The sequence below is a fragment of the Geotrypetes seraphini genome, chromosome 4 (genome assembly GCF_902459505.1).
Source record: "Geotrypetes seraphini chromosome 4, aGeoSer1.1, whole genome shotgun sequence".
Lineage (NCBI taxonomy): Eukaryota > Metazoa > Chordata > Amphibia > Gymnophiona > Dermophiidae > Geotrypetes > Geotrypetes seraphini.
In genome coordinates, this window is record NC_047087.1 from 119,851,485 (window position 1) to 119,872,233 (window position 20,749).

General features: G+C 42.2%; 1 protein-coding gene across 1 annotated transcript in view; it reads right to left on the reverse strand.

Moving 5' to 3' along the window:
- CD80 (CD80 molecule) overlaps window positions 1–20,749 on the reverse strand; it is a 51,312-nt gene that overhangs the window by 29,261 nt on the left and 1,302 nt on the right. The window contains exons 3-4 of the mRNA XM_033942571.1: window positions 6,398–6,736; window positions 4,171–4,464 (exon numbers count right to left, since the gene is read on the reverse strand). Coding sequence (XP_033798462.1) covers window positions 4,171–4,464; window positions 6,398–6,736 — 633 coding nt within the window. The remainder of the gene's footprint in view (window positions 1–4,170; window positions 4,465–6,397; window positions 6,737–20,749) is intronic.

The following is a 20,749-nucleotide window of genomic DNA, read 5'->3' on the forward strand; positions in this document are numbered from 1 at the left end:
TGTCTTTCTCAATAACAGACTATGGACTTTTCCTCCAGGAACTTGTCCAAACCTTTCTTAAAACCAGCTACGCTATCCGCTCTTACCATATCCTCTGGCAACGCATTCCAGAGCTTAACTATTCTTTGAGTGCAAACGAATTTCCTCCTATTGGTTTTAAAAGTATTTCCTTGTAACTTCATCGAGTGTCCCCTAGTCTTTGTAATTTTTGACGGAGTGAACAATCGATCCACTTGTAACCATTCTACTCCTCTCAAGATTTTGTAGACTTCAATCATATCTCCCCTCAGCCGTCTCTTTTCCAAGCTGAACAGCCCTAACCATTTTAGTCTTTCCTCATAAGAGAGGAGTTCCATCCCCTTTAGCATCTTGGTTGCTCTTCTTTGAACCTTTTCTAGTGCCATTATAATCTTTCTTGAGATAAGGAGACCAGAATTGAACGCAATACTGCAGATGAGGTTGCACCATGGAGCGATACAGGGGCAATATAACATTCTTAGTCTTGTTAATAGCGCAAGAGGACAAAAACTTCAAGCCCTTCTTTACATACATAAAAGGAAAAAATCCCGCAAAAGAGGCGGTGGGACCGTTGGATGACCAGGGAAGAAAAGGGTACATCAAGGAAGACAAACAAATTGCAGACAAACTAAATTCCTTCTTTGCATCTGTCTTTACGAAGGAGGACACCGCAACAATACCAGAAGTAGTGAAAGTGTTCAAAGGAGTAATAGAGGACAGCCTCACCACAGTAAAAGTGGACTTGGACCAGATATACTACCAGATTGACAAACTTAAAGGTGACAAATCCCCTTGATCTGATGGAATTCACCCGAGAGTCTTAAAAGAACTGAAGGTTGAAATCGGAGAGCTATTGCAAAAACTTGCCAACCTGTCAATTTGAACTGGTCAGATACTGGACAATTGGAAGACAGCAAACGTTACACCAATTTTCAAAAAAGGATCAAGAGGAGAACTGGGCAACTACAGACTAGAGAGTTGCACGGGAATGGGAACGACGGGAATCCCGCGGGATCCGCAGGGATCCCGCGGGTTCCCCCTTCGGGTCGCGGAGATCCCGTTGGGACGTCTCCTAGGGTCACGGGGTTCCTGCGGGGTTGGATGCGAGGCTCTTCTTCTCCCTACCTGCCCTGCCGCAGCACATAGCCGATCGGAACGGAAGTCTTCCACAATGTCAGCGCTGACATCAGAGGGAGGGCTTAAGAAAAGCTCTCCCTCCCTCCGACGTTAGCGCTGACATCAGGAAGACTTCCGTTCCATCGACTGTGTGCTGCGATCGGCAGTGGCGTACCAAGGGGGGTGGGGAGGGTGGTCTGCCCCGGGTGCAGCCATAGGGGGGGTGCACAGCCGGCCAGGTCCCCTTACCTTTGTGGCGCTTTCTCCGACCAACCAACCCATTTACAAAGTATGTATTCTTCCCAATTAATATTTCCAAATTAATAAAGTCTTTTTGCTTAGCCTTTAATTCAGTAGCATAATTAAATGAAATAACTATTTCTGTAGTTTATAGGGACGGGTGGGGACGGAGGGGATTCCTTGCGGGGACGGAGGGGATTCCTTGCGGGGACGGGTGGGGACGGAGGGGATTCCTCGTGGGGACAGGTGGGGACGGGTGGGATTCCTCATGGGGACGGGTGGGGACGGGTGGAACTTTGGCAGGGACGGGTGGGGACGGGTGGGATTTCTGTCCCTGCGCAATTCTCTACTACAGACCTGTGAGTCTTACATCTGTCCCTGGAAAGATGGTTGAAGCACTGATTAAAGATAGCATAGTCCGGCACTTGGATACACACGACCTGATAGGAGCCAATCAACACGGCTTCAGGAAAGGGAAATCATGTTTGACGAATTTACTTCAATTTTTTGAAACCGTGAACAAACAAATTGATAATGGAGAACCAGTGGACATAATATACTTGGATTTCCAAAAAGTGTTCGGCAAGGTTCCACATGAAAGACTTCTCAGGAAACTACAAAGCCATGGAATAGAGAGAGATATACTAAGATGGATAGGCAAATGGCTGGAGAACAGAAAGCAGAGAGTGGGCATAAATGGGAAGTTCTCAGACTGGGAGAAAGTGACTAGTGGTGTGCCCCAGGGCTCGGTACTTGGGCCCATCTTATTTAATATTTTCATAAATGACCTAAAAGAAGGAACATCCAGTGGGATCATCAAGTTTGCTGATGACACAAAGCTATGCCGGGCAATCAGATCGCAGAAGGATAGCAAGGTACTCCAGAGTGACTTGTGTCAGTTAGAGAAATGGGCGGAGAAATGGCAGATGAAGTTTAATGTGGAAAAGTGCAAAGTAATGCATTTAGGCAGTAAGAACAAGGAATATGAGTATAGAATGTCAGGTGCAACTCTGGGTAAGAGCGAACAAGAAAAGGACCTGGCTGTACTGATAGATAGGACCCTGAATCCGTTAGCACAATATGCGGCGGCGACAAAGAAAGCAAATAGAATGTTAGGCATGATAAAGAAAGGAATCGCGAGTAGATCGGAGAGAGTTATAATGCCGCTTTATAGGGCAATGGTCAGACCACACTTGGAATACTGTGTCCAACATTGGTCTCCCAACCTAAAGAAGGATATAAAACTGCTGGAGAGGGTGCAGAGACGAACAACGAAGCTAATAAATGGTATGGAGAACTTGGAATACGAGGAACGACTTAAGAAACTGGGACTGTTCTCCCTTGAGAAGAGGAGACTGCGAGGGGATATGATTGAGACTTTCAAAATATTGAAAGGAATCGACAAAATAGAGCAGGAAAAAAAATTATTTACCATGTCCAACCTGACACGGACAAGAGGACATGGACTGAAGCTAAGGGGGGGACAAATCCAAGACAAATATTAGGAAGTTCTGCTTCACACAACGAGTGGTGGACACCTGGAATGCTCTCCCAGAGGAGGTTATTGCAGAATCCACCGTTCTCCTTATGAAAGGCATAGAGGGATATGGGTGACTAAAATTACACCACGTGTACACCTGACTGGGCCTCCGTGTGTGCGGATCACCGGACTCGATGGACCATAGGTCTGATCTGGAGATGGCAGTTCTTATGTTAACCATCCCTTTTTTAATAATTCCTAGCATCCTATTTGCTTTTTTGGCCACCGCCACACATTGAGCGGAAGATTTCATTGTATTGTCTACGATGACACCCAGATCCTTTTCTTCTTTCCCTCTTTCACTCTCTAATACTCACTCCCTGTTTCTATCCTCGTCATATTTACCCAGCCCACCTCCCAATTCTTATCTAGGCCTCCAATTCTATTATCTTTTTCCCATTGTCTTTTACCCACTCCCTAGTAAAGTGCTTCTAAACCCTCTCCTGGAGGAACAGCAATGTTTGCTGTAGAGGTAAGAACTTATATCACAAACTCTTTTTAAAGTACATCTGAAGCAAAAAATCCCATGAGGAAGTTACTTGAACCACTGGATGACCAGAAGGTACAAGGTGTGCTCAAATAGGTGCGGTATACAAACCTAAGGTTTAGTTTAGTTTAGTTTAAATAGCAAAAACAACTAAAGGATTTCTTTGCCTCAGTCTGAGAAGGTTGCTGGAGTCACACTAACACTGGAAACATTTGACAGTGAAGATTCAGAGCAAGAAAAGTACATCACTGTAAATTTAGGAGATGTAATACTGGAAAACAAACTGACAAGAGCAACAAATCACCAGGACTGAAAGACATTCATTCCAGAAATTGCAAGTCTATTATTAGAAAGTAATCTGTAACTTATTATTCAGAATGATCCAGAAAGCTACTGAAGTTTTTGCCATCGTGTTCCTAGGCTACAAATTAATATGCTGCCCTTCTTTTTCTGATTTTTTTTATTTTATTTGATTTTTTGAGCTCTATAATTTTTGAGATTTTCACCTTGGACACTATTTTACACACATAAAAAACTTGTACAATGATTTAAAAATATGAGATGTGATATTTGACACCTTTGGTTCTATTTACTGTACATCTCTGTTTTATAAGCACTAAAATTACAGTTTAGCATTTATTTGGAGTTTATTCAAATTATTATTGTGTGTGTGTGTGGAGGGGATCTTTTTGCTAAATGATTTTGCTAAATGATTTTAGCATGCTCACAAACCTTAAGTCCATAGGGTTTCCAAAAGAAAATACTTTACCAAGCTGACTGATGGTGGAGTTCTTCTCTGGGAAATAGGCACTTTGCACTGAACAGACAACATTGAATGGTACTGTGATCTCTGTCACCAGGAGGCTGCTCAGGTTGTACGTCTGTGTCTCGGGGTCTTGAATGAAACTAGTTGAAACGAAGCTTGGTTGGAGAGTAGCATTCCCAGTTACGTTGTACCAGACGACGATCGGTTTTGGGTAACCTCCATAGGACAGGCAAGTGAGATTCACTGTGGTCCCTTTTGTTGCCCTTTCTTTTAAAATGTCAGGTTGGCTGAATGGAGCTGCAATTAGAAGTATCCGATTTAATGTTATTGGATCAGGCCCGGGGAAAAAGAATCTTTTATTTCAGTTTTGACTGAGTGTTATGTTTCTGATAGCTTTTAAAGAGGATAGTTCCTCATGTGCAGCGGTACCATTGAACTCAAGGAGCTGGTGAGCTAGTCTTAGGGTTTCTTCTTATGCAGTATTCAGAGAGTTTATTAATATGAATTTTTAAAAATAAACTATGAGTGGTTATACCTGGACTGTCTCACCTGTTCCTTGTGACCAGTGGCGTGCAATGAGGACTTTCAGGGGATTTGCTCTACAACCCTGCTTTTTAATTTTTGTTTACTTTATGCTAGATACCGTTTGATTTGTTGAGTAGGCAGCTTTCTAAACCAGTCAAACTGCATCAAACAAAAAGTAAATCCCCTCAAAAAAGCAGGGATCTTGGGCTGGGGATTTTCTGAAACCCCTGAAGGCCCTGACCACACCTGAACCAGGTGGTCACCCTATCAATGAATATTCACGAACTACTCTGATATGGCTTAAAAATAAAAAATTATACCTCATGGTCTTGTTTCAATGAGCCCACATTTCTCTGGAATGACTGGCTATCTATATTTAAGGCCAGCGCAGCGATATATTAGAACTGTTTCCAACATGCCTTTTAATTTACCATTTCATCAGCATAACAAACAATGAATGAAAGGACAACATAATATTAATAACATTATTTCTCAACTGGAAAAACTGAAACACAAGTGAGCAAATTGACTTGCTTCAAGTCATAAAGGAAGAGGGGAAAGTTAGGCCCTCCCATAACCACCCTCCCCTTTGCAGTGGCATTCTATGAAATCTAGGTGCATATGTTACAGAATAAGGTGGAGGACAGGTCAGAAGTGACAAACACAGGAGAAAATACCTTCTCACGCCGGAGAACTAAAAACAAAACAAAACAGAGAAGGCAACCTCTGGGTTATGCAGTGTTTTATTCATTCCCATAAAGACTCAACACATATGTGTTTTGGTCTCATTAGTTTCACTGAGAAGACAACAATGCATGTTATGAACTCATTAGTGCAACATCATATTGAGCATGTCCAGACTTCAAGACAATAGAGGGCTGCAAAATAAGTTCTAGACTTCTGTTAAGACTCCTGATGCAGGTCGTTTAGGCTGAAACACGTGCATGTCGAGTCTTTATGGGAATGAAACACTGTAGAAACTAGAGGTTGCCTTCGCTGTTTTTTTGATTTCTCCAGAGGACAGATCAGTGCATAGCTCTTAATTAATTCCCTCTTTTATCAAGCAAGCTGCGCTAGCGGTTTTTATTGCAAGCTGGCGAGGTGAGTGCTCCGACCATCGTAGGAATTCTATGAGCTAAAAACCTCTAGCACAGCTTGATAAAAGCCGGCCTCAGTGTCAGTTAACACCAATTATGGAGGAAGGAGTGGCCTAGTGGTCAGAGCTACAGCTTCAGCACCCTGAGACTGTGAGCCCACCAAGACAGAGAGGGAAAATGCTTGAGTACCTGACTATAAGCTGCCTAGATAACCTTGAAAGGCAGTATATAAATAAATTAATAATTGATTGTTAATGCCCAATTAGCAAATTAGTTTGTGCGGATCTGTGATACGCGCCCAAATTTGTGTGACCTATAATCTAGCCAGAAAAACTGCTATGAGTTGAACTTGGATTCCAGGATTTCTTCTGATTTGTACAGGTCTGGGCACAAACTAGTATTTCACATCTGCTTCCATTACAAAACAGACTTTCTGTCACCAACAAAAACCAGAACAGGGTTAGAATTGTATTATATTTATGTTCAAAGGAATGTTTAGGGATTATTTTTTTTTCTACCCTGTGTTTCATTTAATTAATATAGCATCACTAGTTCTGAGGTCCCATAATATCTCAGTGCTCCTCATCCACTCTCCCATCCTGACTCACCTGCAACCATCAATGTCACAGCCAGATGTAGTGGGGATTGATATGACTGGCGAACGTCTTCTCGTTTACTAACATAACAGTCATAGGTTCCTTCATCAGACACCTTGACTGCAGATAGAGACAAGGAGAAGTTTCTGAGCAAGTTCGCACGTTCCTTGTACGTATCGTTGATTCCATCCAATTCTCTCTTCCCATCATTCAGGGTGAACACCACTGTATTGTTCCTCTGCCAATATACACGAAAGTTTGCCAGGGGTTCCTCATGACCAGTGTTGTGATTACAGGGCAGCTCTACTGTGCTATTGATCGTTGCCCTGACGGGTACAGGGCTAGTTGGGCCTAGAAGGAGAAGCAAAATGTACAGAAAGTATTTCTGAAGACCACATGTGTAAAACTGCTTATTCTTAAGCCATGTGGAAATCATTAATACGAGGGTTCTTCAAAATATTTCCGCACTTTCATATTTTCGCTGGAAATGTTTGGAGGAAGAGAAGTGGTAAGAAGGCGTGTTAGTAGGATGCTGGGAAAAATGTATTGCAAAACAGGGTGATTATGTGGAAAAGTGATGTAATTTGCTTTTGAGATATTTATTCCTCCCCCCCTTTTACTAAACCGTAGCGTGGTTTTTAGTGCTGGCCACAGAGCTAACAGCTCCAACGCTCAAAGAATTCATAAGAAACTGCACTTTGGTTTAGTTAAAGGGGGGGGGGGGTGTTAATAAATAGTGTTTAAAAAAAATAAACATGTGGAAACCTTTTGAAGATCCCTTGTATTGCATATAGTATCCCTTCCAAAATCTTTTTTTTTCCATTTTTTAAAAATTATTTATACGATTTTAATATATTGCCAACGCAGAAAGGTATAAAAGTTAAAATATTTATTGATAAAATTACAGCAATTTGTAGATGACAATTATTATGTTTAGAAAAATTATATATATATATATATATATATATATATATAATATATCTCGATTGGCCATTCTTCTAAGACATCCCTGTCCCTGCTTTTTTGCCATTCATATGTTGGATGTTCCAGTTTGTAACATGGCTGTTCATACTGGGCATTCTCAGCACATGGATGTCCATCCTTTTGGAAAATGCATTTGAGATGGCACACATCTCTGTCCTGATTTGGATGTTCTTTCAAAAATGCCTTTCAAAGGTGCCAAGTTATAGAATAGCACCAAAGTGCATTTATAAAGGCACCTAACTGCTGTGTCACCCTCATTTTGGCACTTCTGTTGCATGCTAAAATGAGATGCCTAATTTGCGCTTTTCTTTTGGCATACTTTATAGTAATAGGGGGTTAATAAGCATATATATATATTACTATAAAGTATGCCATCTCATTTTAGCATGCAACAGAAGTGCCAAAATGAGGGTGACACAGCAGTTAGGTGCCTTTATAAATGCACTTTGGTGCTATTCTATAACTTGGCACCTTTGAAAGGCATTTTTGAAAGAACATCCAAATCAGGACAGAGATGTGTGCCATCTCATATGCATTTTCCAAAAGGATGGACATCCATGTGCTGAGAATGCCCAGTATGAACAGCCATGTTACAAACTGGAACATCCAACATATGAATGGCAAAAAAGCAGGGACAGGGATGTCTTAGAAGAATGGCCAATCGAGAACAACAAAGAGAAATCCAACCAGATCTGCAGAATAAACAGCGAAGCAGGAGAACAAACAAAAACTGCAGACAATGTACACGATGCAGGCAAAAATTTATTATCCCAAAATAAAATGCAGTAATATAAAAACCTTATTACCAACCAAGGGACCCAACACGGTCCGTGTTTCGGACAAATACCTTCATCAGGGGTCCATGGTAAATAAGGTATAAAGTGTACCGCAAAAAATGAAGATAACAACAATTGCCTGTATATTAAATCTGCCGAAAGTGCTGCCAAAAATGAAGTCAATCAACAGAAAAGACACCCTATGGGGCAGTCTAATAGTTAGTGTAGTGTACTTTAAACCAAAGGACCCAGGTTTAAATCCCACTTTAACTCTTATTTTTGGTTTTATTGTGAGCCCTCCAGGAACAGAAAAATACATATTATACCTGAATGTACACCACAATAGTCTTCAGGCTTGCAGGTGGCTTATATATTTAGGAACAGTAGGTATTTTTCTGTTTCTGGAGGATTCACAGTAAAAAAAAAAATACTGTACAAGAGTTTGTGGGAATTGAACTTGCATCCCTTGGTTTAAAATTGATTGCACTAACCTAGGCTACTCAGCCTTGCTTTCTGCTTTGCTAAGAATGCCTTTAATCTCTGAAGCTGTCATAAAGCCTGGTTTTCCTTTCAGGGAAGAGGGAAGGGAAATAGCAACCACTGGAAGATTAAAGAGGTGTCACTGAAGAAGGGCATTTTCAAAAAGACGTCCAAGTCAGTCAGGTCCATAGGCCATTACCCAGATGGCTTGGGGAAATCCACTGCTTATCCATAGGATAAGCAGCATAAAATCTGTTTTATTACTAGGGATCTACCTAGGTACTTGGGATCTGGGTTGGCTATTGTTGGAAACAGGATCCTGGGCTTGATGGACCTTCAGTCTGTCCCATTAGGGCAATTCTTATATTCTTATGTAGGTCATACTTCAATCCTTCAAGTGGTGAGCTACTCAATCAGAGCACCTTTTTCAGTGGCTTAGCAAGGGAGAGAGCTGCCCGGGGCGGTGGTGCCCCTCTCCGCCCGTCCACCTCCGCACACTTATTCCTCGCCCCCCCCTACCGAGCGGCACTGCTTCCCTTCCCCCGTACCTCTGTAACATTGGTGCTAGCAGCAACCTCCGAACTGCTGTCTCACCGGCGTCTGCTCTTCCTCTGACGTCACTTCCTAGGCATGGGTCCAGGAAGTAATGGCAGAGGAAGAGCCGACGCTGATGTGACAGCAGGCTGGGGGTGGGGGGGTGCTCGTGCCAGGAATGCTACGGGGGAAGGAGGGCAGAGAAGAAGACTGCGCCTTCAGCAAGACAGCAACCGGGGCGGACTGCCCCCCCCCCTCTTCTACGCCACTGTACCCTGCACATGACTGAAACTGGTCTAACTTAGGTCATCATTCCCATTCAGTAACTGCTGTTGAACATCTTGATTCTGGATCTTTCCTAGTCCCACCCACAAGCCTCCATGCTATCTTGATGGTACAATTCCGCCCCGACATTTGCGCGCAGGACAAATGCGTGTTGCCCTATTTCCTTTGTTTGTGGCTGAAATTGTAAGTAGAGTGGAGAGGTATTTGCAGCAATAGTGCACTTCGGCATCCCCCTCATTGTAGTGGGGGGCTCCCTACCCCCTCAGATTGGAAAATTGTAAGCTTGGAGTTCAGGCGAGGAGACCGGTACTTGTATTGGGGGGTTCCCACACACACACACCCTCAACGAGAGTGGGAGTGTATTGGGGGTTCCTCTCCAACCCCCCCCCTCAGAGCGCAAACGGGAAGGAAATAGGGCAGCATGCAGTTTTCCTACATGCAAATGTCGGGGTGGGATTGTCAACGCACCAATGTCCTGTGCGCTTTTGATAGGTCACCATCAGGAAAAACTGCAGTGTTGGACGTCCCTTTCCTGCATTTGAAAAATTGGGATTTGATATTTCAAGCACATGAACATCCACTTGGGCATTTTGAGACACCCAGAAGGTAGGGTTAAATGGTCATTTTTCTCAATGGAAGAGAGTAAACAATGGAGTGCCGCAGGGGTCTTTACTGGGACCGGTGCTATTTACCTTATTTATTAATGATCTGGAAATTGGAACGACGAATGAGGTGATTAAATTTGCAGATGACACTAAACTGTTCAAAGTTGTTAAAACGCAAGCTGATTGTGAAAAATTGCAAGAGGACCTTAGGAAATTGGAAGACTGGGAGTCCAAGTGGCAAATGAAATTTAATGTGGACAAATGCAAACTGATGCACATTGGGAAGAATAACCTGAAGCAAAGCCACTGGATGCTAGGGTCCACCTTGGGGGGGGGGGGCGGGGGGGTTAGCGCCCAAGTAAAGGATGTGGGTATTGTTGTAGACAATACGATGAAACCTTCTGCCCAATGTGTGGCGGTGGCCAAAAAAGCAAACAGGATGCTGGGAATTATTAAAAAAAGGATGGTTAACAAGACTAAGAATGTCATAATGCCCCTGTATTGCTCCATGGTGCAACCTCATTTGGAGTATTGCGTTCAATTCTGGTCTCCTTATCTCAAGAAAGATATATTGGTACTAGAAAAGGTTCAAAGAAGAGCGACCAAGATGGTAAAGGGGATGGAACACCTCTCATATGAGGAAAGACTAAAACAGTTACGGCTCTTCAGCTTGGAAAAGAGACGGCTGTGAGGAGATATGATTGAAGTCTACAAAATCCTGAGTGGAGTAGGTAAAAGTAGATCGATTTTTCACTCCGTCAAAAATGACAAAGACTAGGGGACACTTGATGAAGTTATAGGGAAATACTCTTAAAACCAATAGGAGAAAATTCTTTTGCACTCAAAGAATAGTTAAGCTCTGGAATGTGTTGCCAGAAGATGTAGTAAGAGCGGATAGTGTAGCTGGTTTTAAGAAAGGTTTGGACAAGTTCCTGGAGGAAAAGTCCATAGTCTGTTATTGAGAAAGACATGGAGGAAGCCACTGCTTGTCCTGTATTGGTAGCATGGAATATTGCTACACCATGGGTTTTGGCCAGGTACTAGTGACCTGGATTGGCCACCGTGAGAAAGGGCTACTGGGCTTTATGGACCATTGGTCTGACCCAGTAAGGCTATTCTTATCTATATATATAAAATCGGAGGTATGTATGTGTGTATGTGTGTATGTGCCGCGATCAAGCAAAAACGGCTTGACCGATTTGAACGAAACTTGGTATGCAGATCCCTCACTACCTGGGATGATATGTTCTGGGGGTCTCGCGGCCCACCTGCATACGTGGGCGGAGCTACAAACAGAAAATCATATTTCACCCATTCATGTCAATGGAAAAAATGTAAAAAGCTGCCAACGCAAAAACGGCTTGCCCGATTTGAACGAAACTTGGTATGCAGATCCCTCACTACCTGGGGTGATATGTTCTGGGGGTCTCGCGGCCCACCTGCACACGTGGGCGGAGCTACAAACAGAAAATCTGATTTCACCCATTCAAGTCAATGGAAAAAATGTAAAAAGCTGTGGGACCGATTTGAACGAAACTTGGTATGCAGATCCCTCACTACCTGGGGTGATATGTTCTGGGGGTCTCGCGACCCACCTGCACACGTGGGCGGAGCTACAAACAGAAAATCATATTTCACCCATTCATGTCAATGGAAAAAATGTAAAAAGCTGTGGGACCGATTTGAACGCAAATTGGTATGCAGATCCCTCACTACCTGGGGTGATATGTTCTGGGGGTCTCGCGGCCCACCTGCACACATGGGCGGAGCTACAAACAGAAAATCAGATTTCACCCATTCACGTCAATGGAAAAAATGTAAAAAGCTGTGGGACCGATTTGAACGAAACTTGGTATGCAGATCCCTCACTACCTGGGGTGATATGTTCTGGGGGTCTCGCGGCCCACCTGCACACGTGGGCGGAGCTACAAACAGAAAATCTGATTTCACCCATTCAAGTCAATGGTAAAAATGTAAAAAGCTGTGGGACTGATTTGAACGAAACTTGATATGCAGATCCCTCACTACCTGGGGTGATATGTTCTGGGGGTCTCGCGGCCCATCTGCACACGTGGGCGGAGCTACAAACAGAAAATCAGATTTCACCCATTCATGTCAATGGAAAAAATGTAAAGAGCTGCCATTCTCACAGTACTTCAAAAACTGCTTGACCGATTTGACCGAAACTTGGTATGCAGATCCCTCACTACCTGGGGTGATATGTTCTGGGGGTCTCGCGGCCCACCTGCACACGTGGGCGGAGCTACAAACAGAAAATCAGATTTCACCCATTCATGTCAATGGAAAAAATGTAAAAAGCTGCCATTCTCACAGTAATTCCAACTACCTGGGGTGATATGTTCTGGGGGTCTCGCGGCCCACCTGCACACGTGGGCGGAGCTACAAACAGAACATCAGATTTCACCCATTCATGTCAATGGAAAAAATTAAACAGCTGCCATTCTCACAGTAAATCTAAAACGGCTTGACCGATTTGAACGAAACTTGGTATGCAGATCCCTCACTAACTGGGGTGATATGTTCTGGGGGTCTCTTCACCCAAGAATTTATATGTTCTTGCTCCTGGAGGTGAAACTAAAAATGTTGTTTATAATCAAGTTTTGTGTTAGTTGTATTGTATTCATTTTGTCAAATATTTCACATTATAATTTGAATATTGTACTTTTTATAAAGCTGTAAAAAAATAATTTCATTCACCACTATAAAGTATCTTTATTTGAATCCATTTACAGTGTTATTGCTATAATTAAATACCCGTGCAACACCGGGGCATCAGCTAGTGTTCTTATGAAAATAAGTTATATAGTATTCTAGCATGTAACTACAAAGAAGGCATTCACATGAATAGGTCATGGGCGTTCTATTTAAGCATTAGCTTTATTCAGTATTTAAATGTGATCACTTACACCTGCCATAGAGGCAGTATATGTAATGGCGATTAAATTTGCTGTTCTAGAATACTAGCTTAGCACCTAGGTTTTGGGATACCTCATTTTTAGTATCCTTTATAGAACTGCCCCATTCCTGCATATTATTTTTTTAATTTTATGTTCAGTGAGTTATTAATTTGATACCACCATTTTTTTTCCAACAGTGCCCCCCTGATGCAGCCTCTGCGAGGGTGAAAAGTGTCTATGCTGTGCTATTTTTTAGAAATTGCTGTATTTTAAAAAATCAATTAAGGGTTTGATATTCAGCTGCCAGCATTATTCCCCGATATTCAATGCTGGGCACTTAACCACATAAGGAATGTTGCATAAAAATAGGATCCAGGATAATTCAGAATACAGCTGTTCGATTGATTTTTGGTTTAAAAAAGAACGACCATATTAGTCCATATTATCGTTTACTTCATTGACTGCCTTTGGAGGCAAGAGTATTATTCAAATTTTCCTGTATCTGCTTTAAGCTGATATCGGGATTGTCTCCAGCTTACCTTTTTCCTCATTTTGTGTTGCACAGACCATCAAGAAAAACTAGAAACTTCTACTTATTTGCTTATCCAAAAATTAATGGGTGTAGATATAAGACCTTCTTAGATAGGACCCTAGCATTTCAAGATGGTAGGCAACAATCTTGTTAGGTAAATGTATTCAGCAAGCTATGTTATCGTATTGCAGTTTTTGGAAATTAATTAAGATCACTTTGTTCGATAAGTTTATTACTTAGTGAGTTTTATTATTGAAATTCTATTTTACAAATATTTGTATTTTTTACTGTATTATTGTATTTCGCTGATTGTACAGCTCTTTTTAGTGTAAACCGCCTACTCCTCTCTCTCACACACACATGCGCGCGTCTACTTTACATTGCTTGCAAATGTTGCCGGGCAGAGGAAACAATTTTTCTCCACTACCCACCCCAGCGGAAACAGGAAGTTGTCAGAGGGGGCGGGGCGGGCAGTGGATAGAAGATGTCGGCAGCAGGGCGGCGCTAAGAATCGGTTCTTCCGCCCAGTAGTGCTGCCCGATTTACAATTCGAATCGATTCAATTTTTTAAAAAATCAGCCTCCCGATTCGATGACCGACCCTTCCCCCTGTGCCTTTCTAAAGCAGGAGTGGCAGTGCTGCCTCTTGCTGGCGGTTCGCTGACGCTCCTGCTTGAGGGGGGAGGGTCAGTCAGAAAAGCCTGCATGTTCCCCCAGCTTCCCCGCTCTTACCTTAAGCTAATACGGCAGCCTGCAAGATCGCCGGTGCAAGATTGCAGGTAAGCTGGCTGGCAGAAAGATGCAGCTTCCACCAGAGTGCTGCCTGGTGCCGCCAGATTTTGGGGAGGGGTAGAAGGTAATGAGGAAGCAATATAGGACTTGGGGGAGGGAGAAGGAGATATAAATTTGATTAGATAGAAAGTGAAAAGGAATAAAGCAATGTTTCCTCTAAGCTGGGTGGCCACACACCTTTTGGTAGCAGGCCACACAGCCAGCACACCAGGACCTCTGTCCATACTCTGCTGCAGCGCTGTGAAGAAAGAAGTGCAGTGGAAGGAAGGAGGAGGAGGCCTACTTGGATGTCTTAGACCTGGCCAGAACAGAGGTACACACCCTTGGGAAGGGCATGAACTTGGGACAAGGGAGGGAGAGACATGTGTTGGGTCACAAAATGGAGGGATAGAGGGAGAGGGGTGCATTGGGACAGAAGGGAGGGGAAGGGTGCATTGAAACAAGGAATGGAGTGTGAACTTATTACAAAGGAGGGAGGGGCATGAACTTGAGGCACAGAATGGAGAGAAGGGAATGTGTTGAGACACAGAAGGGAGAGAGGGGGCATGACCTTGAGATGGAGGGAGGGAGGGAGGGAAAAAGATGCTGAGGTAGGGGAGGGAATAGAAAGTGAGAATTGTTGAACATGGGTGTGAGAGAAAAAGAGATGGTGTACATGGGGAAAGGAAGAAAGAAGAGAATTGTTGGGAGGAAGAGAATTGTTGGACATGGTGGTTGGAGAGGAGTGAGGTTGAGAGAGAGAAATGTTGGTTGTGGTGGAGAGGGAACAGTGGGGCAGATGGAAAGGGATGCAAGAGGGAGGAATGTTGGACATGGATGGTAGTGGAGGGAATAGAGGAAAAGATGTGACATGGTGCTGGAGAGGGGTGATAGAAGGAGAAATGTTGGGCATGGGGCTGGTGGGCAGGGGCAAAAAATGTTGCACACAGTTTGGGGGATAAGAGAGGGAGAAATGTTAGATGTGGCAGTAAAGGGAGTTGGAGAAAGGCACCCTGGATCCCTCCCTCCCCTTCTCTCTCTACTACTTTTACAGCAAGGGAGTGAATGAGAGAGAGATGGTGGACAGTGAAAGACAGGGACATGTTGTATATGGGGGTGGAGGAGAGAGGAAGAAATGCTGTGCAGGGGTGGGGAAGGGAAAATGACTGTGCTTTGTGTAGTTTAATTTTGTGGTTACCATTGTGTATTGTTAATAAGATTATATTGTGTGTACAGTATATGAAAAATGAATGGAAGAAATGGCATTTACAAGTACAGTACTCTTATTATGAGGTGGAGTCTGGGGTGGAGCTTGGGCAGGTCTGGGGCGGAGCTTTTGAGCCCCCCAAACAAAAAAGCATTCTGCTGCCTATGCAGAGTGCGTTAAGGAGTTCTTCATTGACTATCACCTTTTTAAGTATCAATTTTTGTCCCTTTTTGTATTGAATTTCTATCCCAGGAATTCTGTATTTTAAAAATAGGACTGAAATTTGTGTGGTGTGATTAAACTGCTTAGCTTAGGTGATTAAGTGACCGCATAAGTACCTACTTCATCCCTGGACTGACCACAAAATAGCTGGCTTTGAGTTTAGCATTCAGTGGTGATATTCAACAGCACCAACCAGTTAAGTGCTGTTGAATATCAATGGATAGCCCCATACAAGCAATTTAACCAGTCAGGAGCCATTTCTGGTCCGTTAAATCACTTTGAATATCCACCTTAAACACTTTGACACATTTCCGTGTTCATGATCAGCTCTCGTTTCCAGTCTTCTGGCAGTTGCAGATCCTTGCCTCTCTTTGTAGTATGTAAGAATTTAACATATTTATCAAGATCACTTTAATATAGAAATTAGCCCAAATCACAAATTAAATATCCAGGTCAATACATATAACCAAGAACAACAAAAAAGAAATGGGGAAGTAAGTTCATTACAAGGAGAAACCAAGATAAGATACCTCAGACAGTACTCCTGCTGCATTCTAGGTTTCACAAAAAAAACAAAACAAAAAACCCCCAAAAAACGGGAACTATTATGGACATATCCCCTATGAATTTTTCAGGCTGTCATTCGATATAAAAGCATATGACAAAGTCCTTATCCTGGGCAAAACCAGAGAGAGATACCAACAGTATTGCCCACATACCACCATCTCTCTAGAAGTTTCTAAAAGAACAGTCAAGTCTAAGCAATCTGTTGACAAAGTTGTTAAAACGCATGTTGACTGTGAAAAATGCAAGCAGACCTTGGGAAATTGAGGACTAGGCATACAAATGGCAGATGAAATTTAAATGTGGACAAGTGATGCACATTGGGAAGAATAACCAAAATCATAGTTACCAGATGCTAGGGATCACATTAGGGGTCAGGGCCCAAGAAAAAGATCTGGGTGCCATTGTAGACAATATGCTGAAACCGGTGTCAGGTCAAAAGCGCACCAAGACAAAGGCGCGCGCAGACAACTGAGCGCAGCGTGGAGGCGTGCGCCAAAGAAAATGACTGTTTTAAAGGGCTCCGATGAGGGTGTGGTGGGAACCCCCCCACTTTCCTTTATACAGATCGCGCCGCGTTGTGGGGGCATTGTGGGAGGCTTGGGGGGAACCCCCCCTCTACTTAATAGGGATCGCGCTGCCATGTTGGGGGTGTGTGTGGGGTGTAACCCCCCCCACACATTTTACTGAAAACTTCACTTTTTCCCTAAAAAACAGGGAAAAGTTAAGTTTCCAATATAATGAGGGAGGTTACAACCCCCCAAGCCCCCCACAACGCCGCCGCAATCTGTATTAAATAAACTGGGGGGGGGTTCCCCAACAAAACCCCCTGTCGGAGCCCCTAAAAACACTCTTTTTCTTCGGCGCGTGCTTCCGTCTTGCGCTCAGTTGTCGGCGCGCGCCTTTGTCTTTGGCGGTTTTGTCTATGAACCGCTGAAACCTTTCATGCAATATGTGGTGGCAGTCATAAAAGCAGACAAGATGCTAGGAATTATTAGAAAAAGGATGGTAAATAAGACTAAGAATGTTATAATGCCTCTGTATTGCTCCATGGTGTGACCTCACCTTGAGTATTGCATTCAATTCTAGTTGCCATATTTCACAAAACTTAATATAACATAAAAATCCATTTGTAGACCACATTGCCTTTAAGTTCTATGCGGTTTACACAAGATTAGCTAGGAATACACAATAGATGGGAGAGTAGAAACTAAGGACCCAAGAACTTTGAGAATAAGTAAGTCTTAAGTTGTCTCCTGAAGTACAGATAAGATACAGACATTAGTAGAACTAGAATGGTTCAAAGAAGAGCGACCAAGATGATAAAGGGGATGGAACTCCTCTAGTATGAAGAAAAACTAAAGAGGTTAGGGCTCTTCAGCTTGAAAAAGAGACAATTGAGGGGAGATATGATTAATGTGTAGAATGGGTACAAGTGATTTGCAAAATACTTTTACAACCAATAGGAGGAAAAACTTTTTCACTCAGAGAATAGTTAAACTCTGGAACATGTTGATAGAGGATGTGGTAGCAGCGGTTAATGGAGCTGGTATTAAAAAAAGGTTTGGACAAGTTCCTGGAGGAAACATCCATTGTTTGTTATTGAGATAGACATGGGGGAAACCACTGCTTGCCCTGGGATTGGTAGCATGGAATGTTGCTACTATTTGGGTTTTTGCCAGGTGCTTGTGACCTGGATTGGCCACTGTGCAATCAGGATACAGTGCTAGATAGACCATTGGTCTGACCCAGAATGGCTGTTCTTATGTAATTCTCCATCTCTTCTATCCTCATGTGAGGTCTTACTCCTCTTTCTACAGGGAAATGATAAATATTTAATCTAAGCATTGTGTCTTCAAATATCTATAAAATAGATCTTTCAGTGAATTAGCTATAATTTGAGGAAAGTTCCAAAATCTTCAAGTTAAAATGCTAAGCATTTTTTACCAAATTTTCCAAGAAGCGAGGCGTCTACTTCCGAATAAGACTGCTTCCATACAATTGGAATTAACAAATTTTGCTACTGTTTAGAAAGCCCTCCACTTCTTCACCCAACTTTTTATGAACAATTACCTTATTGGCTTTACAGTTTCCACTCAACTTAGGATTTTGTAGATCATTTTTGGCTCCTTTTACAAAGCCGCGCTAGGGCCTTAACGAGCGGAATAGCGCGCGATAAATTGCCGCGCGCACTAGCCACTACCGCCTCCTTTTGAGCAGGCGGTAGATTTTCGGTTAGTGCGCGCTAATCTGGTGCGTGCGCTAAAACCGCTAGCACGGCTTTGTAAAAGGAGCCCTTTGTGTTGCATAGACCATCAAGAGAAACTAGAAACTTCTACTTATTTGCTTATCCAAAAATTAATAGGTTTAGATATAAGACCTTCTTAGGTAGGACCCTAGCATTTCAAGCTGGTAGGCAACAATCTTGGTTAGGTAAATGTATTCAGCAAACTATGTTATCCTATTGCTGTTTTGGGAAATTAATTAAGACCACATTGTTCGATAAGTTTATTACTTAATGAGAGTTTTATTATTGAAATTCTATTTTACAAATATTTGTATTTTTTACTGTATTATTATATTTCGCTGATTGTCCAGCTCTTTTTAGTGTAAACTACCTAGAACTTTTGGTTATGGCGGTATAAAAAAAAAAGAATAAAGTTATTATTATCTCTATCTTATCCCACTCAACCATCTGTTTTCCAAGCTGAAGAACCCTGACTTTTTTTAGCTTTTCCTCACATGGGAAAAATTCTATCCCTATAAACATTTTGGTCATCCTTCTTTGTACCTTTTATAATTTTATGATGCATAGTAAGGCATAGTAAGGGGGTGGGAGTCCACTCTGGGCGCTGTTTTGATGGGGGTGCCGGAACCCATCCTTCTCTCTGCTCACCCTATTACCATGCGTGCCCCTTCCCTCGTACCTAGGAAGTGACATCAGAGGAAGAGCCAACGCTTACACGAGCAGCAGGTTAAGATTGTGCCACGAATATTAAAGAGATAAGGGGGAAGGGGCATGCACATGTGGCAGATGGCGCCTCTTACCCTCACTACACCACTGGTATGATGTGACACACGCCAGCAAGTCTTCTCAAGAATAGCCCCCGTGCTCAGGAATTTACTTCAAAAGGGGATATATCTAAATCGAGACTATCTCTACTTCAGGAAGCAGGTGAAAGCCTGGCTCTTCTCCCAAGCCTTAATACATAGAGTGACTAACTATACACGCATTCTGCACCAGGACTAGCTTGCTACACACATTGTACCTTAGATCAGTTCATAAGAACATAATAGCCTTACCGGGTAAGACCATCTAGCCCAGTTGCCAATCCATGTCACTAGATGGTGTACATTCCAGAGTTCTGATAGAATTGAAAAACGAACTGGCAGAGCTTTTGTTAGGAAATTGTAACTTATCTTTAAGAGCTAGCATAGTACCGGAAGACTGGAGGGTAGCTAATGTGATGCCATTTTTTTAAAAGGGTTCCCGAGGTGATCCAGGAAATTATAGACTGGTGAGTCTGATGTCAGTGCCAGGCAAAACAGTAGAGACTATTATAAAGAACAAAATATACATATACATAAAGTTCAAGTTTAGTTCAAGTTTATTAATTTTAATATACCGACCATCGAAGGACACCTGGCCGGTTTACAATGTTAAAAAGATAAAAAATAAAAAGTTAAAATTAAATTATTATGAGGGGAGGGGAAGTGTAAACATTAAATGGACAAATTGCAAGAACAAACGTGAGCTTGGGGTAATGGGAAAAAGGAAAGTTAATAATTACATCGTTTAAAAAAAACACAAATTAAAAGGAGAGGAAGAGAGGGGAAGGATGGAGTCAAGGGAAATCTTGCCTCACCAATCTACTACATTTCTTTGAAGGGGTAGATACAGGTGAATTGGTTGATATTGCATTCGAAAACATAGATAATATAACTTACAAATCACTAAATTTCTTAGATCTTAATTAGACCTCTCTGTAAACATATCTTCTTTTTTTTTCGTAGATCATTTCTGCCATTATATCTCTTTCTTTTTGCTCTTTTTTCTCTTGTTATTATCTACCATATGTGTCCCCCCTAATATTTTCTTACTTTTTCTAAAGATTATAGTTCATCCCCCTTACCTACTGTATTAGTTATGTGTTAGAATGTATAGAATTGTATGTAATTGTATAAAAAAGAAAAATGTTTTGTTTTACCCCCTATTTTAAAATGTAATACGCATTGAAGCATTTGATATTGCGTTTATAACAAAACTTAATATAACTTGAAACTTGATACTGTGTATTTGGATTTTCACAAGGCATTTGATAAAGTACCTCAAGAAAGAATTCTGAGGAAATTAGAAAATCATGGGCTAGGAGGTAATGTCCTATTATGGATTAAGAATTGGTTCAAAGATAGAAAACAGAGTAGGTTTAAATGGTCAATATTCTCAATGGAGAAGGGGAAATAGTGGAATTCACAATAATCACAAT